Source organism: Macaca nemestrina, chromosome 2, assembly GCF_043159975.1.
Source record: "Macaca nemestrina isolate mMacNem1 chromosome 2, mMacNem.hap1, whole genome shotgun sequence".
Classification (NCBI taxonomy): Eukaryota; Metazoa; Chordata; class Mammalia; order Primates; family Cercopithecidae; genus Macaca; species Macaca nemestrina.
In genome coordinates, this window is record NC_092126.1 from 33,892,396 (window position 1) to 33,917,919 (window position 25,524).

A 25,524-nucleotide genomic window follows, 5' to 3' on the forward strand; every position below is an offset into this window, starting at 1 on the left:
CTAAGTATCTAAATTTTTTAAAAGTTCCACAGGTGATTCTGGTGGGAAACCTGTTTCAATAATCACTATAACTACTATTAAATGTTGATCTTATATTTCAACTTAAAACTAACAAAAAATTATATTTCCCTCATTTTCTAGTTCTTCCTTGGAATGAGGGATTGGTTTACAGAAATTCTCAAATACTGACAACATGTGTCAATAACTCTTCTGCTTTTTCATAGAGAAGGACACTGAAATGCAAAGAGGTAAAAGATAAAAGAGGTATTGTTGAACTGGACCCAGCCCCATCTGTAATTTTTTTTCAGAGGTTTCTCTTCTCTGCTGTGACAGCTTTCCACTAAATAGAAGAAATGAGTACGGGTGTTTGGTTGAAGTGCTACTTCCAGATCGTATTAGGACCCAACACTGTGATACTGTTATGCTCTCTCAGACCATACTGTGGCAGGTGAAAGCCCCAAAAGTCACACAGATTGAAAATAAAGTATTTCAGAGTTTACCTAACAATAATCCCTTCCCAACCAGTGAAAGACAAAGCTTACATTTATTCAAAACCAGTTGATCATGTTAATGAATCAGAAGTGTTCAAACCAGCTGATTTTATAAGACTGAAGACAAAATACAATTTAATTAGAGATGGTCCGGTAAAATAGCTAACAGTCATTAGTGACATCTGGGAGCAAATAACCAAACCCTGAGTTAATGGAGGGTACACAGGCAGATAGAGGCTTGACACTGGGACTAAAGCTGGCCTGGAGTGCCATCGTGTGAGTGTGTCTCTTATGTGTAGTTGTGTAATGAGCTGTTTCTTATATAGCCTCGTACATAGAAGTGTGTTTTGTGAGTTCATATCTCCAGAATGCTTGTGTGGCCTCAACAATGTCCATTTATTTTGGTTCCTTTGTGATTAAAATAGTATGATTTTATGGTGATAGGAAAATAGTCAGTGGTATTTCTTTTTCCTCTAAAAGATTTATTATTAGATTGGTGCAAAAGCAATTTCAATTTTTGCCATTGAAAGCAATAGCAAAAACCACAATTACTTTTGCACTAACCTAGTATAATAGACTTTATTTTCTTAAGTGACAGTTTGCCTCTTTGAGCTTCAAAAGTGGTTATCTTATGTGGCTCTGTAGAAATCTCTTAAAAATTACCTGTTTTCTTCTTTCTGGGCTTCCTTTTAGGGATTCTGGAGTCCTTTCTTTTAGGAATTTAACATTGCTGTTATCCTTGTACTTTGTAGGTACCATTATATCCTTGCACTTTTGAATCCTAATTGATTTTCCTGCTCCTAGGCAATTGCCTTTCATATCCTTTAGCAAAGCATTCCCTGAACACCACTTTTATCTTTCATCAACATTCAATCTTCAACAAATATTTATCAGGCATCCATTCTGCTGAGAAAAGGGAATCCAGTAGTGAGCAAGACAGACTTGCTTCTGCCCTATAGAGCCTACAGTGAAGTTTTCAGTTTTCCTCTACCCCAAAGTGTTTCATTACTTCCTATAGTGAGTTGAATTCTGACCACCAAAAGGTATGTCTGCTTGGAACCTCAGAATGTAACCTTATTTGGAATAAAGATCTTTGTAGATAAAATTAAGGTAAGGATCTTCAGGTGAGATCACCCTGGATTACAAGTGGGCCCTGAATCCAGTGACAAGTCCTTATCAGATAAGAGAAAATAAAGCAGACACAGAGATATATTAATACAAAGAAGATGATATGAAGAGATTTTAGTAATGCAACTACCAGCCAAAGAAGACCAAGGATTGCCAACAGCCACCAGAAGCTAGGAAGGAGGCCTGGAACAGATTCTTCCTCAGAGCTTCCAAAAGGAACCAACCCTGCCAGTGCCCTGATTTTGGACTTCTGACCTCCAGAATTGTGAGAGAATAAATTTCTGTTGTTTTAAACCACGAAATTTGTGGGAGTTCATTACAGCAGGCCTAGGAAACTAAGACACTTCCTGTCTTAGTCTGTTCAGGCTGTTATAACAAAATACCATAGACTAGGTGGCTTATAAACAACAGACATTTATTTATTACCATTCTGGAGGCTGGGAAATCCAAGATCAATGCATTGGCAGATTCAGTGTCTGGCAAGGGCCTATTTTCTGGTTCATAGATGATGACTTCTCACTGCATCTTTTATAAGGGTACTAATCCCATTCATGAAGGCTCCATTCTCACAATCTGATCTCCCCTCAAAAGCTCCAACTTCTAATATCATCACATTGGTGATTACTTTTCAACATATAAATTTAGGGGAGACACAAACATTAAAACCATAGCATTTCCTTTATTCATTTTAAAAACATAAACCCTTTTATCTCCTGTTTGAATAGCAGTCAAGAGAACAGGTTATTTAGCCAGACTGTCTGGGCTATAATTCTGTCTTTTCCGATCACTAACTGTATAATTTGGGTCAAATACCTGAAACATCTGTGCCTCAGTCTCCTCATCTGTTAGATGAAAATCATGATAATATTGATGTCATAGCATTACTGTGAGGACTTTAAAAGCACTTAGAGCAGTTGCTGGAGTGTAGTGCTTAATAATTATTTTACTACTATTTTACTAATTTTCGTTAATGTTAAAGGCTTACAGACTGTTTCACAGTCAGTCCAAACAGAAATGTTTTTTCTAATTGCTCACTTACCATAGAACTTTATATCTCTACTGTTTTTAATCACATATAGCCTTGTGATTATATTTAACTTTACACATCAATGTATAAATCCATAAATATTTACTGAGAAACTGCTAAGTTCAAGGTATTTTGTTAGTCGTTTTGGGAAACTTGAGCTAGAACAAATTTTTTTAAAGAAGCAAAAATTCTTTAGCAGCAAATGAACTTATTCATGCTTTCAAAAACTACTGTTCCAGCACTCACATGTGCCCAGCACTGTCCTGTGCACTGGGGATTCAGGAGTGAACAAAGCAGACACAAATCCGTGCCTCCATGGAGCCTCCATTCAACTGGGGGTGATAGAAAAGAAACAAGACAAATATGTTGGAGGTTGGGGCTGGTGGGAGGTATTTGGATCATAGAGGCAGATCCCTCATGAATGGCTTAATGCCATCCTTAAAGTAATGGGTGATTTCTCACTTGATGCATTCAGATGAGATCTGGTTGTTTAAAAGAGTGTAGCATCTTCCCCCTTCTTGTTCCCCTCTGTTGCTTCCTGTCTCACCATCTTCCCCCTTCTTGTTCCCTTCTGTTGTTTCCTGTCTCACCATGTGACACCCACTCCCCCTTCACCTTCTGCTATGATTTTAAGCTTCCTGAGGCCCTCACCAGAAGTGGATGCCAGCACAACACTTGCTGTACAGCCTGCAGAACGCTCAGCCAAAATAAACTTCTCTTCTTTATAAATTACCCACCCTCAGATATTCCTTATAATTATAGTGATACTAATGGACTAATACCCTGTGGTAAAAAGTTTAGTGGGGCATTGAATCTCTTAATCCAGGGTAAAATGTGAAGATAATCTCCCAATTCTGAAGACTAAAAGGTCTCTAGAAATTATGATTTCAGAACAAAATATAATTATTGTAAATATTACAACATTTAACAACATAAAAATAACATGTTACCAAAATTGGGAGGTATGGAAAGGTGAGTTGGAAAAAAGCCTTAGTGTACAGACTTCTTTAACAGCAGAAAGTCAATTAATAGTATCTAAAAGTGAAACACATAGCCAATAAAAGATAGAGACTCCAGCCTCTTCACATTGTTATAATTATTATCCTTACAGAGGTATGTTATTAACTAACATCTCTTGTGGTAAAGGAACAATTATCTAAAGTTTAGCAACTACTCAGTTTCAGTTTTTTTCTTTGATAATTTCAAAAAATACGTTTAATACCTAGAAAAAATAATACTGTATTGCTTTCTCATTGCTGCTGTAACAAATAATCACAAACTTAGTGGCTTAAGCAATGCAAATGGACTCCCTTACAGCTCCGCAGATTAAAAGTCCAAAAGTGGTCTCACTGGGCTAAAATCAATATGTCAGCTGGGCTGCATTCCTTCTGGAGGCTCTAGTGACCTTGCTGTTTCCAGCTCGTAGAGCTCCTGCATTCCTTGGTTTGTGCCCTCCTTTCTCTATCTTCAAAGCCAGCAACACTGGACCAAGCCCTTCTTATACTGCCATCTCTCTGGTTCTCCCTCTTCTGTGCTGTGCCGTCTTCTATTTTTAAGGACTCTTAGAATTATATTGGACCCACCCAGGTAATCCAGGATGATCTCCCTATTTTAAAGGTGGCAAATTAACAATCTTAATTATGTCAGTCTTAACTCTACTTTGTCATGTAAGATAACATATTCACAAACTCTGGGGATTAGTATGTGAACATTGTTTGGGGGTTATTATTCTGCCTACCACAAATACTCTTAATTATGATAAAAAATATAATGTTTAAAAAGAGAGTTAAGGACAGTCTTTTCAACAAATGATATTAGGAAGACTGGATATCTATATGCAAAATAATAAAGCTGGACCCTTACCTCATACCAAAAAAAATTAACTTAAAATAGATCAAAAACCTAAAACTATAGAAACACATAGAAGAAAGCTCATGACATTGGATATGACAGTAATTTATTGATATGACACCAAAAGTACCAGCAACAAAAGAAAACATAGATAAACATGGATTTCATCAAAATGAGAAGATTCCATGTATCAAAGAACAGTATCAACATAGTAAGGTGGCAACCCACAGAATGGGAGAAAATATTTGCAAAGCACATATCCAATAAGGGATTAGTATCCAGAATATATAAAGAACTCTTGAAAACAACAACAACAAATCAAACAGCCCAATTAAAAAATGGGCAAAAAAATTTGAATAGAAATTTCTCCAAAGAAGATACACAGATGGCCAACAAGCACATGAAATGATGCTCCATATCACTAATCACTAGGGAAATACAATTAAAAATCACAATGAGATACCACTTCACACCCATTAGAATGGCAACTATCAAAAAAACAAAATAACAAATGTTGGCCAGGATGTGGTGAAATTGGAGCCCTTATGCACTGCTGGTGGGAATTTAAGACGGGGTAGCTGCTGTATAAACAGTATGGTGATTCCTCAAAAAATTAAACATGGAATTACCATATTTTCCAGCAGTTCCACATCTGATTATATACCCTCCAAAATTGAAAACAGGATCTCAAAGAGATATTTTTACACCGATGTTCACAGCAGCACTATTCACCAGAGCCAAAAGGTGAAACAACTCAAATGTCCATTGATGGATGAATGGATAAACAAAGCATAACATACATGCAATGGAATATTATTCAACCTTAAAAAGGAAGAAAATTCTGATACATGCCACCATGTAATGAACCTTGAAGACATTATGCTACATGAAATAAGCCAGACACAAGGGGACAAATATTGCATAATTCTGCTTTAATGAGCTACATATAGCAGCCAAAATCATAGAGATAGAAAGTAGAACTGTGGTTGTCAGGGGCTAGGGGAAGGGAGTAATGGGGAGTTACTGTTTCATGGTACAGAGTTTCCATTTGGGAAAATAAAAAAGTTCTGGACAGGGATAGTGGTGATGGTTGCACAACAGTGTGATGGTGTGGTAATCGGCTGGTGTCCCCAGCTACTGAATAAACTCTAGGTTAGCAGTTTTCAAACTTTTTGGCACCAGGACACCTTAACATGCTTAAAAATTGCTTGGGACACTGAAGAGCTTTTGTTTACATGGTTATATCTATAGATATATACTGTATTAGAAACTAAAACAGAATTTTAAAATAGTCACTTAAAAATAACAGTAATAAATCTATACATATTAACATAAATTACATACTTATTATGAAAGGTAACTATATTTTCCAAAATAAAAAATTTGTTTAAAGCAATGGTGTTAGTTTACATTTTTATGTTTTTTTAATGACTAGTCTAAGAGAAGGCAGCGGTAGTCTCATATCTGCTTTGTATTTAGTCTATTGTGATATTACATGCCATATAACCTTTGGAAAACTGTTTATTAATGACTGGACAAGAGTGAAAAAGGCAAATAACATCTTAGGTATTGTTAGAGTTTGGACTTCCTGAGTCTCAGAGACTTCCAGGGGTTCCTGGACTACTCTTTGAGAACTTCTATTCTAGGCATAAAATGACACTGCAAGAGCTAGCATTAAATATTCCAGGATATCATGAATAATTTCTCCATTTGTTCTGCACTATTAAACAATTTTAATAAACTGGAAAAGGAATAATGAAGCAACAGGAACCCATTTCATAAATAGGGTACTGTAAGATAAAAGCCCTACTTTATTTGAATTTCATGGGTGTGAAATCATTAATAAACAGAATTAATGTTTTCAGTGTTATTCTAACTATCATAAAATTCTACATTCTTACTGAGATGATGCACTTTTATAGTTTAATAGATATCATTTTATGTGCTAAGTAGGTAGGTGCAAGATCTTGAAATTGTTGGGGGGCCTCCTGTGGGGATAATTGTGTGGTGAAGTACAGTCATTTACTTAAATATTTCTCCCAAGAGTTTGAGAGTTTCTGAATGAATCAGCCAAATGCCTGGCTCCAGCATTCACTAGGCACAGCAGTTTTTCATCACTGAAGAATCCCAAATAAGATGCAATTGTCTGATAAATAATTTTATGTTACTTGTCAACTTCTCAAAAAAATAGTCCTTGGAGAGCTGTAGTATCAGCAAATGCAATCAACATATTACAGCAAGTTGATTTGCAGGTTTATCATCATGGAAATAAAACTTTCAGACACTGCAAGGTATGGTGACAGTGAAATGTTTTTCTGTCCCTGGTGGCATGGATTTCAGAGAGTATCTTTAGACGGATTGCTCTATGTTAGCATTGACAAATTACACGTATAGTTTTATTTCCGTTTTCCCAGTTATGTTCTTACATGAATGTATTCTTTTTTTTGTTTAATTTTCTCTTGGAAAGATATACAGTTATTTTTAGTTGAATAGCTTATGAAAAATTAGGTGCATTTGACAAAGCTGCTTAATGTACGGTTGGAATAAATGCAGTTCTAGTTGAATGCACAGCAATAGTGTGATGGGCCCAAATTTATATTTCTATCTATATACACCTCTTCCATTGACAAGATTTATTATATCCTAGAGAGTTTTCTAGGGGTTTTCAGTAGGATCCTATAAATTCAGAACTTAGAATCAGAAATGCATAATATTTTCTTACTTCAACATTGATAATGTTTCTCTTCCCCACTATTCAAAGTAGTCATTTTCGTTTTTCAAGTGAAGCCACACAATATGTACACTATTTACATTAAGTTTTTATAAATTTATATTTTATAATTAAATAATCTCAACATTTTAACTGTGAATTTTGTGTTTTAAATTGAGTTTTAACAAATGATTAGGAGAAACCACAACATTTATTAAATACAAAATATATTTTCCCCTTTTATTTTCCTAAGAAACTGTCATCCTACCGATCATGCAATTGAATGCATCTTTTCAGGTTTGTTTTCTTATATAGGAAATATAAAGCAAGAAGTCTGCATGGTATAGTGAGAATCAAGAGATACAGAGTGAAAAGATCCGAGGTTGAATCTAGCCTTCCCACACTGGCTGTGTGATATCAGACAAGTTCTGAAACTTTCCCAAGTTTCAACATTGTCATCTATAAAATGGATTCTGAGGTACTATTACCAGGCTGCTCATGGTAATGAGCATGGTAAGAACCTCTAGTTTCCCAACTCTGAGGAGCCCTCATCTCATCTCAAGTGCTGCATTTGCCTCCAGATAGTCTCCTGCCCTCAACCAGTTCATTCATTACATGCCTACCAAAGTGGTCTTTTAAAAATGTAAAGCAGAGTTTGCCATTGCTTGCTTGAAACATCTATTAGCTTTCTGTTGTGTGTAGGATACACAACAGAAAAACTTTCACGTGGCCTATAAGGTCCCTGCTTGCTTGCTGTTCCCCATCCCACCTCCAACCTCACCCCGTGCTACTACACTCCATCTCACTCCTGTTGTGGTGACTAGCCATCCCAGTTTGCCTGAGATTTTCTTAGTTTAAGCACTGAAAACAAGAATGGTTGCCCACTACGCTCCTGATAGTCCAGCCATATTGTTCTCTGGGTGTGCCCACATCTTTCCCATCTTTGAGAAGTCTGTTTGTCTTGGAAGCCACATCATATGCCCTCACCATGTACCTAGTTCATGCCTATCCATCCTTCAGGCCTCAGTTTAAAGGTCCTATTTGCAGAGGATCCTTCCCTGAGTCACAGATATAAATTAGATCTCATGTGTTATTCTTATATTAGCACCTGCAGGGCTACTGCATACAATTGTGCCCGCTGTGTGCTGCACAACCTCAGGGACCTCCATAGATGACGTGAAGGTGGTCCCCGGAGTTGTACCATGAGTTGATGCTGGAACCGTTCTTTTCCTTTATAGCACCTTTGTCAGTTGTGGTACATATAATGTCTACAAATTGTAAATATAAAGAATATATATTTCAGAATATATATATATATATATGCGCAATTGAAGAATTTTTTAGTACACCCTATTGGTATGTAAGTTTCATAAGTGTAGGAGCTCTGTCAATTTTGATAATTTTTGTACCCATTAACCAGTATAGTTAGTTATTTGTAAAATGTGTCCGATAAATATTTGCTTAATGAATGAACGGGAGCATATTTTATATGGGTTTGGTGACTTTTATGTGATAATATATTGAAAGTCCTTTGTAAGTTATAATTATTATTTGTGATAAATATTAAATAGAATATGAAAAATGATTATTAGTAAAATAGCTAGGTTCTACTGTGATATAAACTCTTAAATGTTTTTTCAAATACCCTATTAGCAGTCCTTAAGATTTTCCAGAGATAAGCAATGATAAGCAGATCAATGGAGCAAAGTAAATAATCCAGAACATTGCCTAAACATGAGTTTAGTATATACAAATGCATTGTTTTATTTAGTGAAGAAAGAAGACATATTTAAATAAGTAGTCTTGGAAAAATTGCCTGTTTGGAAAAAAAAATAGATTCTCACTGTATACCACACCCAAAAATAAATTTCAGTGAATTAAAAATTTAAATATTTAAGACATGAAATAAATAATAGAAGAAGATATTGAAGAATAACTTCATATTCTTGGAGTAAGGAATTTCTTTATAATTATGAAATAAACCCAGAAGTCATAAAAGACTTACAGAATTGCCTATTTAAAAATGCAAAATTTCTTTTTTCTTTTTCTTTCTTTCTTTTTTTTTTTTTTTTGATACAGTGTCTCACTCTGTCACCCAGGCTAGAGTACAGTGGCGTGATCTTGGCTCACTGCAACCTCCACCTCCCCAGTTCAAGTGGTTCTCCTGCCTCAGCCTCAGCCTCCTCAGTAGCTGGGACTACAGGTGCTGCCACCACGCCAGGCTAATTTTTGTATTTTTAGTAGAAATGGGGTTTCACCATATTGGCCAGGCTGGTCTCAAACTCCTGACCTTGTGATCTGCCCACTTCAGCCTCCTAAAGTGCTGGGATTATAGGCGTGAGGCACCATGTCTGGCCGCAAAATTTCTATATAGCAAAAGACATAATAAAGTTAAAAGACAAATGACAAATAACAAATTAAGAAAACATTTGCAATTCTTACAATATATACAGGTTATAAGGTAAAAATATATAATCTACCTACCCCTTTAAATTAACAAAAAAAGAAAACCCAACAGAAAAATGAGCGGAGGAAATTACCAATTTCATGAAGAATCTCACAAATGCCTAATAAAAGGTGATTCAACCTTATTAAATAAATAAAAATAAAACTATGATATGTCATAGTTTTGTAAAACAGGAAGGATTTACAAGACAGAATATACAATGTTAACAAAAGTGCGGGGGGAAACAGGACTTTTATACATTGATGGTAACATGCATAATAGTTTTGAAGAAATATTTTACAACTTTTAAAAAAATTAATATTTTTATTCAACAGTTTTTAAAAAGATCATATGTAAAGAGCTCTCTGGGTATTGGGAATATAATGCTTTTTTTTTTAAGTCCCTAACCTCTTGGAATGTAACATTCTGGAGGAGAAGTTAGAAAATGAACAAAAAACTACAAATAGAAGTAAAATGTAATATCTTATAAAACACAGTGGCATTCTACTTCTGATAATGCAGGCTGGGTAATGCCAGCAACATTTCAGTAGATTAGACTAGACTAGTTTTCATAAAGCTTATATGCCGCCAAAGCAGAAATTAATGAACTGAAAGAAAGGTGAGAATACATTAGAGTACTGAGAGCAAACACAGGAAATTATAGAAGAAAGGGCAAAAGACCGGGGGAACGCAGTTAGATCTAATATCACTGAACTGAAGTCCCAGAGAGAAACAGTATTTCAGGAAATAACAGGGGAAGTTTTTCCAGAATTGATGATGGATATCATTCAATAGATTCAAGAGACTGACAAATATCGAGCAACAAAATATAGAAATCTGTATTCTGCTTGATATATCATGTTAAAACTTTAGGCAACCAAATATGTAGAGATTCTTAAAAGAATCCAGAGAAAAACCAAGAAATTACTTTCAAACAAGTGACAAGGAAACTAATTGCTCATCTAAATAGCAATAAAGAAAGGCATAAGTAATTGACATCTTCTGTGTACTGAAAGAAAGTAACCTTCAACCTGTAATTCATAGAGTAAATCAAGGTAATGAAAATTATAAAGTCCACACTGAGATACCACTACATACCACTCAGGACAAAAATGTAAAAGTTTGATAATACCAACTGTTGTTAAGGATGTGGAACTACAAAGACAAATTATGCTTCCATTACTGGTGGGAGTCTTGGCATCATCTAATAAAGATGCATGCCCTATGACTCGATAATTTTACTCCTGGGTGTATTCCTTAGAAACATGTATGCATATGTGTGAAACTGGCCCAACACTCCCATAGACAGTTGTTTTGGGATACACATAGAAATTGACCCTTCTGCTCTTAAAAGCTTGAAATTTGTATTTGTTTTATCTGAGTTTTTTTTCCCCAGAAAAGGACTATCAGGCCTCTGAAAAAAGTATCAAAGAACCAAAACTCACCAGATGCCTCCTTGCTCCTCCCTAGTTCTTGCTTTCTTATACATTGTTACATTTCTTCCCTGCTATATAAACCCCTAGAGTTAGTGAGCCAGGGAGATGGAGTTGATGCTGAGCTCCCATCTCTTTGGCTGCAGCACCTGATTAAAGCCTTCTTCCTTGGCAGTACTCATTGCCTCAGTGATTGGCTTTCTGTGCAGCAAGCAGCAGGACCTAGACAGAACCCCTGGTGTATCAGTAATATGTATACTAGGAGACGTATACAAGAATACGGTAATAGCCTCTAGAAACAATGAAATGCCTATTAATAGCATAACAAATAAATTATAGTATATTCATACAATGGGATGCTCTACAGCAATAAAACTAAATGGACTTCAGCTCTCCGTAACAACATAGATAAATCTTGTAGACATGATATAACTAAAATTTCATATATATATATATATATGAAATTATAAAGGAAAGCAAGGAAGTGCTTACCATAAACATTAAAATATTGGTTATTTCTAGAGTGAAAAGCAGGCTTACAAGTAGGAAGGGATGTGTAATATCAGAATGTGGGTGGTGTTTCTGGGCCTATATAGTAGTTTTACAAGTATTTGCTTTATATTTATTATGTTGTACTTCTTTGGTATTGTTTAGGAGGTATCATTTTAGTAGAGACAAAATAAGAGAGCAAACTCTACATATCTACATATCTAGGGGAAATGTTCTCTCTGACAGAAATGTGCCTCTCCTTTTACCCAGCATTTTCTTGTAGTGGTTTATCATCCAGAAATACCTCTACAAACTTTGCAAAGTTATGTGTTCACCACAACATTGGAGTGTGTAAGTAAATTTAGGTTGAGAGTTTATCATGAGTGAAGATTTTTCTCTGAGCAAGTGCTAAACAGCAGGTTGTAGGAATGTCCCTCCAGTCATTTTTTTTTTTTCTTTCTTTCTGGCAGGCATCCTGTATAACTAACTATTCCAGACCAATTTAATGTTAATTTCTCATGAAATCCTACAACACATGAGAAATGTAAATTCAGATTTTCATTTTATTTTATTTTATTTTATTTTATTTTGAGATGGAGTCTCGATCTGTCACCTAGGCTGGAGCGCAGTGGCATGATCTCTGCTCACTGCAACCTCCGCCTCCTGCATTTAAGCGATTCTCTGCCTCAGCCTCCTGAGTAGCTGGGATTGCAGGTGTACACAACCACACCTGGCTAATTTTTGTATTTGTAGTAGAGACAGGGTTTCACCATGTTAGCCAGGATGGTCTCAATCTCCTGACCTCATGATCCGCCCACCTTGGCCTCCCAAAGTGCTGGGATTAAAGGTGTGAGCCAGGGGTCCATTCCAAGATGGCCAAATAGGAACAGCTGCGGTCTGCAGCTCTCAGCATGATCGATGCAGAAGACAGGTGATTTCTGCATTTCCAACTGAGGTGCCTGGTTCATCTCCTTGGGACAGGCTGCACAGTGGGTGCAGCCCACTGAAGGTGAGCTGAAGCAGGGTGGGGCATCACCTCATCTGGGAAGCGCATGGGGTCAGAGGATTTCCCTTTTCTAGCCAAGGGAAGCCCTGACAGACTGTACTGGGAAAATCGGGACACTACCACCTACACACTGCACTTTTCCAATGTTTTTAGCAAATGGCACACCAGGAGATTATATCCAGCACCTGGCTCAGTGGGTCCCATGCCATGGAGCTTGCTCGCTGCTAGTCAGAGATTGAACTGTGAAGTGGCAAGCCTGGCTGGGGGAGGGGCGTCCGCCATTGCTGAGGCTTGCCTAGGTAAACAAAGCCCCATGGAAGCTGGAACTAACTGGGTGGAGCCCGCCCCAGCTCAACGAGGTCCACCTGCCTCTGTAGACTCCACCACTGGGGGCAGGGCACAAGTGAACAAAAGGCAGAAGAAACTTCTGCAGACTTAAATGTCCCAGTGTGACAGCTCTGAAGAGAGCAGTGGTCCTCCCAGCAAGGTGTTTGAGCTCTGAGAACGGACAGACTGCCTCCTAAGGTGGGTCCCTGACCCCTGTGTAGCCTAACTTGGAGACACCTCCCAGTAGGGACCAGCTGACACCTCATAGAGCCGGGTGCCCCTCTGAGACCAAGCTTCCAGAGGAAGGATGAGGCAGCAGTATTTACTTTTCTGCACCCTCTACTGGTGATACCCAGGGAAATAGGGTCTGGAGTGGACCTACAGCAAACTCCAGTAGACCAGCAACTGAAGGACCTGACTTAACAGGAAACTAACAAACAGAAAGGAATAGCATCAAAAACGATAAAAAGGAAATCCACACCGAAACCCCATCTCCTCGCCAGCAATGGAACAAAGCCAGAGGGAGAATGAATTTGATGAGTTGACAGAAGTAGGCTTCGGAAGATCGGTAATAACAAACTTCTCCGAGCAAAAGGAGGATGTTCGAACCCATCACAAGGAAGCTAAAAACCTTCAAAAAAGATTAGAAGAATGGATAACTAGAATAAACAGCATAGAGAAGACCTGAAATGACCTGATGGAGATGAAAACCATGGCACGAGAACTATGTGACAGATGCACAGGCTTCAGTAGCCGATTCGACCAAGTGGAAGAAAGGGTATCAGTGATTGAAGATTAAATGAATGAAATGAAGTGAGAAGAGAAGTTTAGAGAAAAAAGAGTAAAAAGAAACGAACAAAGCCTCCAAGAAATATGAGACGATGTGAAAAGACCAAATCTATCTGTGATTGTTGTACGTGAAAGTGATGGGGAGAATGGAACCAAGTTGGAAAACACTCTTCAGGATATTAGCCAGGAGAACTCCCCTAACCTACCAAGGCAGGCCAACATTCATATTCAGGAAACACAGAGAACACCACAAAGATACTCCTCGAGAAGAGCAACCCCAAGACACATAATTGTCGGATTCACGAAGGTTGAAATGAAGGAAAAAATGTTAAGGGCAGCCAGAGAGAAAGGTCAGGTTACCCACAAAGGGAGATCCATCAGACCAACAGCAGACCTCTTAGCAGGAACTCTACAAGCCAGAATAGAGTGGGGTCCAATATTCAACATTCTTAAAGAACGTTCAACCCAGAATTTCATATCCAGCCAAACTAAGCTTCATAAGCGAAGGAGAAAGAAAATCCTTTACAAACAGACGAGCAAATGCTGAGAGATTTTGTCACCACCACGCCTGTCTTACAAGAGCTCCAGAAGGAAGCACTAAACATGGAAAGGAACGACTGGTACCATCCACTGCAAAAACATGCCAAATTGTAAAGACCATCGATGCTAGGAAGAAACTGCATCAACTAATGAGCAAAATAACCACCTGTCATCATAATGACAGGATCAAATTCACACATAACAATATTAACCTTAAATGTAAATGGGCTAAATGCCCCAATTAAAAGACACAGACTGGCAAATTGGATAAAGAGTCAAGACCCATCAGTGTGCTGTATTGAGGAGACCCATTTCACATGCAGAGACACACATAGGCTCAAAATAAAGCGATGGAGGAAGATCCACCAAGCAAATGGAAAACAAGAAAGAGCAGGGATTGCAATCCTAGTTTTGGATAAAACAGACGTTAACCGACAAAGATCAAAAGAGACAAAGAAGGCCATTACATAATGGTAAACGGATCAATTCAACAAGAAGAGCTAACTATCGTAAATATATGCGCACCCAATACAGGAGCCACCAGATACATAAAACAAGTCCTTAGAGACTTACAAAGAGACTTAGACTCCCACACAATAATAATGGGAGACTTTAACACCCTGCTGTCAAATTAGACAGATCAACGAGACAGAAAGTTAACAAGGATATCCAGGACTTGAACCCAGCTCTGCACCAAGTGGACCTAATAGACATCTACAGAACTCTCCACCCCAAATCAACAGAATATACATTCTTCTCAGCACCCCATCGCACTTATTCCAGAATTGACCACATAGTTGGAAGTAAAGCACTCCTCAGCAAATGTAAAAAACAGAAATCAAAACAAACTGTCTCTCAGACAACAGTACAATCAAATTAGAACTCAGGATTAAGAAACTCCCTCAAAATCACACAACTACATGGAAACTGAACAACCTGCTCCTGAGTGACTACTGGGTACATAACGAAATGAAGGCAGAAATAAAGATGTTCTTTGAAACCACTGAGAACAAAGACACAACATACCAGAATCTCTGGGACACATTTAAAGCAGTGTGTAGGGGCACATTTATAGCACTAAATGCCCACAAGAGAAAGCAGGGAAGATCTAAAATTGACACCCTAACATCACAATTAAAAGAACTAGAGAAGCAAGAGCAAACACATTAAAAAACTAGCAGAAGGCAAGAAATAACTAAGATCAGAGCAGAACTGAAGGAGATGGAGACACAAAAAAACCTTCAAAAAATCAGTGAATCCAGGAGCTGGTTTTTTGAAAAGAACGATAAAATTGATGGACCGCTAGCAGGACTAATGAAGAAAAGAGAGAAGAAACAAATAGACACAATAAAAAATGATAAAGAGGATATCACCACTAATCCCACAGAAATACAAACTACCATCGGGGAATACTATAAACACCTCTACACAAATAACCAGAAAATCTAGAAGAAATGGATAAATTCCTGGACCCATACACCCTGTCAAGACTAAACCAGGAAGAAGTTGAATCTCTGAACAGACGAATAATAGACCCTGAAATTGAGGCAATAATTAATAGCCTACCAACCAAAAGAAGCCCAGGACCAGATGGATTCACAGCCGAATTCTACCAGAGGTACAAAGAGGAGCTGGTGCCATTCCTTCTGAAACTATTCCAATCAATACATCAATAGAAAAAGAGGGAATCCTCCCTAACTCATTTTATGAGGCCAGCATCATCCTGATAACAAAGCCAGGGAGACACAACAAAAAAGGAGAATTTTAGACCAATATTCCTCATGAACATCGATGCAAAAATCCTCAGTAAAATACTGGAAAACCGAATCCAGCAGCACATCAAAAAAGCTTATCCACCACGGTCAAATTGGCTTCATCCCTGGGATGCAAGGCTGATTCAACATACACAAATCGATAAAAGTAATCCATCATAGAAACAGAACCAAAGACGAAAACCACGTGATTAACTCTCTTCTGCATCAATAGATGCAGAAAAGGTCTTCAACAAAATTCAACAGCCCTTCATGCTAAAAACTCTCAATAAGCTAGGTACTGATGGAACGTATCTCAAAATAATAAGAGCTATTTATGACAAACCCACAGCCAGTATCATACTGAATGGGCAAAAACTGGAAGCATTCCCTTTGAAAACTGCCACAAGACAGGGCTGCCCTGTCTCACCACTGCTATTCAATATAGTGTTAGAAGTTCTGGCCCGGGAAATCAGGCAGGAGAAAGAAATAAAGGGTATTCAATTAGGAAAAGAGGAAGTCAAGTTGTCCCTGGTGGCAGATGACACGATTGTATATTTAGATAACACCATTGTCTCAGCCCAAAATCTCCTTAAACTGATAAGCAACTTCAGCAAAGTCTCAGGATACAAAATCACAGTGCAAAAATCACGAGCATTCCTATACACCATTAACAACAAACAGAGAGCCAAATCATGAGTGAACTCCCATTCACAATTTCTTCAAAGATAATAAAATACCTAGGAATCCAACTTAGAAGGGATGTGAAGGACCTCTTCAAGGAGAACTACAAACCACTGCTCAACGAAATAAAACAGGACACAAACAAATGGAAGAACATTCCATGCTCATGGATAGGAAGAATCAATATTGTGAAAATGGCCATACCGCCCAAGGTAATTTATAGATTCAAAGCCATCCCTATCAAGCTACCAATGACTTTCTTCACAGAATTGGAAAAAACTACTTTAAAGTTCATATGGAACCAAAAAAGAGCCCACACTGCCAAGACAATCCTAAGCCAAAAGAACAAAGCTGGAGGCATCACGTTACCTGACTTCAAACTATACTACAAGGCTACAGTAACCAAATCAGCATGGTACTGGTACCAAAACAGAGATATAAATCAATGGAACAGAACAGAGCCCTCAGAAATAATACCACACATCTACAACCATCTGATCTTTGACAAACCTGACAAAAACAAGAAATGGGGAAAGGATTCGCTATTTAATAAATGATGCTGGGAAAACTGGCTAGTCATACATAGAAAGCGGAAACTGGATCCCTTCCTTACACCTTGTACAAAAATTAATTCAAGATGGATTAAAGACTTAAATGTTAGACCTAAAACCATAAAAACCCTAGAATAAAACCTAGGCAATACCATTCAGGACATAGGCATGGGTAAGGACTTCATGACTAAAACACCAAAAGCAATGGCAACAAAAGCCACAATAGACAAATGGGATCTAATTAAACTGAAGAACTTCTGCACAGCAAAAGAAACTACCATCAGAGTGAACAGGCAACCTACAGAATGGGAGAAAATTTTTGCAATCTACCCATCTGAAAAAGGGCTAATATCCAGAATCTACAAAGAACTTAAACAAATTTACAAGAAAAAATCAACCCCATCAAAAAGTGGGCAAAGGATATGAACGGACACTTCTCAAAAGAAGACATTTATGTAGCAAACAGTCACATGAAAAAATGCTCATCGTCACTGGCCATCAGAGAAATGCAAATCGAAACCACAATGAGATACCATCTCACACCAGTTAGAATGGTGATCATTAAAAAGTCAGGAAACAACAAACAGGTGCTGGAGAGGATTTGGAGAAATAGGAACTTTTTTTTTTTTTTTTTTTTTTTTTTTTGAGACGGAGTCTCGCTCTTTTGCCCAGGCTGGGCTCACTGCAAGGTCTGCCTCCCAGTCCATGCCATTCTCCTGCCTCAGCCTCCCGAGTAGCTGGGACTACAGGCACCAGCCACTGTGTCTGGCTAACTTTTTGTATTCTTAGTAGAGATGGGGTTTCACCATGTTAGGCAGGATGGTCTCAGTCTCCTGACCTCGTGATCCACCCGCCTCGACCTCCCAAAGTGCTGGGATTACAGGCATGAGCCACCACGCCCGGCTAGGAACACTTTTACACTGTTGGTGGGACTGTAAACTAGTTCAACCATTGTGGACAACAGTGTGGCGATTCCTCAAGGATCTAGAATGGGAAATACCATTTGACCCAGCCATCCCATTACCAGGTATATACTCAAAGGATTATAAATCATACTACTATTAAGACACATGCACACGTATGTTTATTGCAGTACTATTCACAGTAGCAAAGACTTGGAATCAACCCAAATGCCCATCAGTGATAGGCTGGATTAAGAAAATGAGGCACATATACACCATGGAATACTATACAGCCATAAACAAGGATGAGTTCATATCCTCTGTAGGGACATGGATGAAGCTGGAAACCATCATTCTGAGCAAACTATCGCAAGGACAGAAAACCAAACACCGCGTGTTCTCACTCACAGGTGGGAATTGAACAATGAGAACACTTGGACACAGGGTGGGGAATATAACACACTGGGGTTAATTGATAGTTAATTGATAACAGAGGGTACGGGCTTTAGAACCTCACAGATTCACACAGAACTTTGTCCCCTGTCCCTTTGTGGCTCTGGGGGAGGGGTTTGTCAATGAAGTTTAGTGTTTGAGTAAGACTTAACTTGGTAAGCTGAAATCATACTAAAAATGGTTTCTCCCATCTTTGGCACTTAGAATCCAGAACAAGCTCAATAAGGTTTTTCTCTTGTCAGGTCAAAAGGCCTTTGCTTTATGATGGAGGTCCTAGGCTTCATTGACCACAAAGACTTGTAGAATTTCCAAGATTACTATGGATGGATGCATTGGAAGCAGCCAGAGATTTGAAACAGAGACGGCTCCTAGTGGTTTGTCTATGGAGAGTGACTGGTAGCTATTTATTGTCAGATTCAAGGGTTAAAAACTTTCTTAAGCAGTAGATAGTAAATATTTTAGGCTTTGTGACATATTATCTCTGTCACAGCTACTCAAGTCTGCTGTTGGTTGAACTCTGGCATCACTAAAGAGAGAAAACAACCATAGGCATTATAGGCTATGGCTGTGTTCCAAAAAACTCTACAAAGGCATGCAGCCCAGATTTGGCCTCCAGGCTGTAGTTTGCTAAACCTTAGTCTAAGTCATTTTCCACCCATTGCCTTTCTGTTCTGAGCATATTGGTAGATACACTAACAGCGCTGGAAAATGTAAATTTGAAAATAAAATTGCTTGCTAGACATTCTCCTTCCCTTTATTGAAACTTGGCTTCAGCTCTGCTGAAGCAAAACTTTTCAAAACTGTGATATTATGATACACACACACACACACACACATATATATAAAGCACATATATATATAAAGTTTATATATATATACACACACATATATATGTGTGTGTATATATATATATGAAGTTTTCACCCATGGTTCCTGGCTCATAACTTCCATAGCCCTTGTTTCAGTAAACAGAATCTCTCTCTGTGACCTTCGCCTGCCCTCCTTTCACCCACATTACAACTCTAATCTGATTGTGAGTCATAAGACCTTCATTCTAGAGAGGGTCCTGCTCCATACCCTGGAGAAAGGGATGCTGCATAGAGAGGCCAAATGGAATCTGAACAAACAGGCTTTGCTAGGTTTAGATCTTACCCTATTTGTCTAATCACATTTTGACACGGTTATCCATGCTTTGATTATGCCTATGCAATGAAGTCTCCAAAAAACCCAAAAGGACAGAGTTTGCCCAGCTTCTGGATGGCTGAACGCATGGAGGGTCCTAGAGGGTGGCACACCCAGGGAGGGCATGGAAGCTCCATGCCACTTCCTCCATGCCTTACCCTATGCATTTCTTTATCTGTATCCTATGTGGTATCCTATATAATAAACCAGTAAACATCAGTGTTTCCCTGAGTTCTGTGAGTCACCCTAGCAAATTAATCAAACCCAAAGAGGGGGCTGTGGGAACCTGATTTATAGCCAGTTGATCAGAAGGCCTGGATTTGTGACTGGTGTTTGAAGTGCGAGGGGCAGTCTTGGGGACTGAGCTCTCAACCTGTGAGATCTGACACCACCTCCAGTGTCATAGATAGATATTGTGGATAGTCAGAATTGAATTAGGGGACACCCAGCTGGTGTCCATTGCAGTACTAATTGCTTGTTTGTGGGAAAAACACCCACACATTTGGTCACAGGTGTCTTCTGTGTTGATTGTTTTCTTGGTGTGACAGCAGAGGAAAAATGGTTTGAGGTTTTTTTAAAAATAAATACTATTACAATGCAAGTGTACAACACATCTGTTTCTCCCTACTTATTAAATAGGCCAAAATTAATTTTCTAGTGGAATGACTTAGCATTGCTCTTTATGAAAATAATTTCATGCAAATCAGTAGGCATGCCCTGGGCTTTTTCATTGTTTGCAGCATGACCATCAAAGTGCTCTGAGAGAATCAGAAGCAGAATATTGATGGAGAGAGGACATTGAACCTTGTGACTTCAAGATTTTCTCCATTGAGGGTGCTAATTTTTTGGGAAAATTATCAGCTAAACATGAGTTATAGTTCAATAAACACCATGGCTGAGCAATTTAGGATGATATATAAAAGGTCCAGTCCAGATCAGGAGGCCAAGTGGACTGGGGATAGGGATGAAGGTAAGAATCACCATCCTTAAGGAACTAACCTCTGTATGGCAAGATGCTGGAGTTGGGTGGGCTTGGTGCAAAGTGAACCAAAGATTCACTTGGGTTTGGAATTTGGGTTTGGTAAAGGCAAAATCACAAATGGATAGGGCTAGATCAAATTGAAATTTAAATGGTAAATAAGAAGTGAAAGTGTCGGTCCAAGGAGTTGACAGCCAACAAGTGTTGGAATGCACTTTTGAATCCAGAACAGGTAACCACCTTGGCTTTCATTACTCATTCTCAGTGGAGGCATGTAGCAGGAGGGTGTCTGATTAGAGGAATCACAAATAGGTAGAACTGGAGAAAGCAGAATAGGAATCAAGTGTCAGGAGAAAAGCCTCCAGTATAGCAGTCGCTATCAGTGTTGTGTTCATACCCTGTTTGATCCCTTTACCATTTCCTTGTGCTTTGTGTCCCAGCTGTGTCTCTTTTTGTGGGGGCTACTCTCAAGCTGCCAGAGCTTGATTTGCCTATACTCAAAGAGAGCCAGAATGGCCTGGGAACATATACCTCTCTCCCACACCCCCAGCCCTCAAGAGGCAGACTTTTCAAAATGACTAATGTATGGAAGAGTGTAAACACTCCAGTTCCTCCCTGTTAATTGTCTCTAGAGCTCTGTGGGATTAAGCCAAAGTTAGGCCTTGTGGGCCTCTGCTTGATACCGCCCTTCTGATAAATAACTTTTATAAAAATTTTCATCTCAAGAGTCTTTCTGGGGAATCCAACCTAAGACATCTAGCTTTTCAAAAGTTTGGAAGTAATTCCTGGCTGTTTTAAGAGATCTGGGGGAGTTTTCTTACCAGTTTTTCCTGAATTAGGCTTTAAAATTTTTTTAAAGAATATTGATGATTTTATTGATGTGTTGTCTGTGTCACAGGATAACCATGGAATCACTGCGTTCAGTAAGGAAAATAATTTTAATGAATCTGCGAGCCTTTAATGCTGACACTTTCTCTATGGTTATGGTATAAAACAGAGCATCCACATCCACCAAAAGAAGCCTTGTACAGGCACCACGCCATAATGTGACCTGGTTACCTGGTTCTGTCGATGGCGGGCATCAGTGTCTTCACCCAAAGAGTCAGGCTCTCCAGAGAGGTTTGAAAATTTCAGACAAAGTGAAGATGACAATGATTTTCTCAGAATGATGAGGAGAACTCTACCAGAGAATTGTAGACAGTTTACCATGAATACATAGAGACAAAGAGCTTTTCCAGATAGGCTGTAAGATGTAGTAGTTGCAGGTTTCTATTTGTTAAGAAACTTTTTATTTTTAAACTTAACAAAGGTTTAATAGCTTTAACTTTTAAAAAATTTATGCACAAATACCTTGGCCCTAAACCAAATATTAACAAGTCACAGAGCAAAAAGTAAAACAGCTAATAAAAATATTAAAATCATTAGAGTTACTCATAACTTTTAAAATTCAATTAAAATGAATATAATAACACATTTATCTATCACACAAGCAAAAATTCAAATAAGAAACAATAAAAATATGCATCACCAGAGGACTAACATTACAGGTAGTGCATCATTCCCTTAACATGCATTGTTTTATTTTATTTATTTTTTAATTATACTTTAAGTTCTAGGGTACATGTGCACAACGTGCAGGTTTGTTACATATGTATACATGTGGCATGTTGGTTTATATTAGGTATTTCTCCAAATGCTATCCCTCTCCCACCCTCGACACCACGACAGGCCCTGGTGTGTGATGTTCCCCACCCTGTGTCCAAGTGTTCTCATTGTTCAATTCCCACCTGTGAGTGAGAACACGCGGTGTTTGGTTTTCTGTCCTTGCGATAGTTTGCTCAGAATGATGGTTTCCAGCTTCATCCATGTCCCTACAGAGGACATGAACTCATCCTTGTTTATGGCTGCATAGTATTCCATGGTGTATATGTGCCACATTTTCTTAATCCAGCCTATCATTGATGGGCATTTGGGTTGATTCCAAGTCTTTGCTATTGTGAATAGTACTGCAATAAATATACCTGTGCATGTGTCTTAATAGTAGTATGATTTATAATCCTTTGAGTATATACCCAGTAATGGGATGGCTGGGTCAAATGGTATTTCCCATTCTAGATCCTTGAGGAATCGCCACACTGTTGTCCACAATGGTTGAACTAGTTTACAGTCCCACCAACAGTGTAAAAGTGTTCCTAGCCGGGCGTGGTGGCTCATGCCTGTAATCCCAGCACTTTGGGAGGTCGAGGCGGGTGGATCACGAGGTCAGGAGACTGAGACCATCCTGCCTAACATGGTGAAACCCCATCTCTACTAAAAATACAAAAAATTAGCCAGACACAGTGGCTGGCGCCTGTAGTCCCAGCTACTCGGGAGGCTGAGGCAGGAGAATGGCATGAACTGGGAGGCAGAGCTTGCAGTGAGCACAGATAGCGCCACTGTACTCCAGCCTGGGCAAAAGAGCGAGACTCCGTCTCAAAAAAAAAAAAAAAAAAAAAAAGTTCCTATTTCTCCAAATCCTCTCCAGCACCTGTTTGTTGTTTCCTGACTTTTTAATGAACACCATTCTAATTGGTGTGAGATGGTATCTCATTGTGGTTTCGATTTGCATTTCTCTGATGGCCAGTGACGATGAGCATTTTTTCATGTGACTGTTTGCTACATAAATGTCTTCTTTTGAGAAGTGTCCGTTCATATCCTTTGCCCACTTTTTGATGGGGTTGATTTTTTCTTGTAAATTTGTTTAAGTTCTTTGTAGATTCTGGATATTAGCCCTTTTTCAGATGGGTAGATTGCAAAAATTTTCTCCCATTCTGTAGGTTGCCTGTTCACTCTGATGGTAGTTTCTTTTGCTGTGCAGAAGTTCTTCAGTTTAATTAGATCCCATTTGTCTATTGTGGCTTTTGTTGCCATTGCTTTTGGTGTTTTAGTCATGAAGTCCTTACCCATGCCTATGTCCTGAATGGTATTGCCTAGGTTTTATTCTAGGGTTTTTATGGTTTTAGGTCTAACATTTAAGTCTTTAATCCATCTTGAATTAATTTTTGTACAAGGTGTAAGGAAGGGATCCAGTTTCCGCTTTCTATGTATGACTAGCCAGTTTTCCCAGCATCATTTATTAAATAGCGAATCCTTTCCCCATTTCTTGTTTTTGTCAGGTTTGTCAAAGATCAGATGGTTGTAGATGTGTGGTATTATTTCTGAGGGCTCTGTTCTGTTCCATTGATTTATATCTCTGTTTTGGTACCAGTACCATGCTGATTTGGTTACTGTAGCCTTGTAGTATAGTTTGAAGTCAGGTAACGTGATGCCTCCAGCTTTGTTCTTTTGGCTTAGGATTGTCTTGGCAGTGTGGGCTCTTTTTTGGTTCCATATGAACTTTAAAGTAGTTTTTTCCAATTCTGTGAAGAAAGTCATTGGTAGCTTGATAGGGATGGCTTTGAATCTATAAATTACCTTGGGCGGTATGGCCATTTTCACAATATTGATTCTTCCTATCCATGAGCATGGAATGTTCTTCCATTTGTTTGTGTCCTGTTTTATTTCGTTGAGCAGTGGTTTGTAGTTCTCCTTGAAGAGGTCCTTCACATCCCTTCTAAGTTGGATTCCTAGGTATTTTATTATCTTTGAAGAAATTGTGAATGGGAGTTCACTCATGATTTGGCTCTCTGTTTGTTGTTAATGGTGTATAGGAATGCTCGTGATTTTTGCACTGTGATTTTGTATCCTGAGACTTTGCTGAAGTTGCTTATCAGTTTAAGGAGATTTTGGGCTGAGACAATGGTGTTATCTAAATATACAATCGTGTCATCTGCCACCAGGGACAACTTGACTTCCTCTTTTCCTAATTGAATACCCTTTATTTCTTTCTCCTGCCTGATTTCCCGGGCCAGAACTTCTAACACTATATTGAATAGCAGTGGTGAGACAGGGCAGCCCTGTCTTGTGGCAGTTTTCAAAGGGAATGCTTCCAGTTTTTGCCCATTCAGTATGATACTGGCTGTGGGTTTGTCATAAATAGCTCTTATTATTTTGAGATACGTTCCATCAGTACCTAGCTTATTGAGAGTTTTTAGCATGAAGGGCTGTTGAATTTTGTTGAAGACCTTTTCTGCATCTATTGATGCAGAAGAGAGTTAATCACGTGGTTTTCGTCTTTGGTTCTGTTTCTATGATGGATTACTTTTATCGATTTGTGTATGTTGAATCAGCCTTGCATCCCAGGGATGAAGCCAATTTGACCGTGGTGGATAAGCTTTTTTGATGTGCTGCTGGATTCGGTTTTCCAGTATTTTACTGAGGATTTTTGCATCGATGTTCATGAGGAATATTGGTCTAAAATTCTCCTTTTTTGTTGTGTCTCCCTGGCTTTGTTATCAGGATGATGCTGGCCTCATAAAATGAGTTAGGGAGGATTCCCTCTTTTTCTATTGATGTATTGATTGGAATAGTTTCAGAAGGAATGGCACCAGCTCCTCTTTGTAGCTCTGATAGTTTTCGGCTGTGAATCCATCTGGTCCTGGGCTTTTTTTGGTTGGTAGGCTATTAATTATTGCCTCAATTTCAGGGTCTATTATTCGTCTGTTCAGAGATTCAACTTCTTCCTGGTTTAGTCTTGGCAGGGTGTATGGGTCCAGGAATTTATCCATTTCTTCTAGATTTTCTGGTTATTTGTGTAGAGGTGTTTATAGTATTCCCCGATGGTAGTTTGTATTTCTGTGGGATTGGTGGTGATACCCCCTTTATCATTTTTTATTGTGTCTATTTGATTCTTCTCTCTTTTCTTCA

General features: G+C 38.5%; 1 protein-coding gene across 29 annotated transcripts in view; it reads left to right on the plus strand.

Annotated features, from left to right (window-relative positions):
* LOC105490389 (NIMA related kinase 11) overlaps nt 1-25,524 on the plus strand; it is a 310,323-nt gene that overhangs the window by 152,726 nt on the left and 132,073 nt on the right. For 2 of the 29 annotated variants that reach the window (XM_011755924.3, XM_071090903.1), the window contains one exon: nt 309-5,018. The exons of 26 other annotated variants lie outside the window; for them this stretch is intronic. In XM_011755924.3, the coding sequence (XP_011754226.2) occupies nt 309-562 (254 nt within the window). In that variant the 3' untranslated portion in view covers nt 563-5,018. Of the gene's footprint in view, nt 1-141; nt 249-308; nt 5,019-25,524 lie in introns of those variants that run through there. One more of the 29 variants, XM_011755929.3, reaches the window with a different exon arrangement.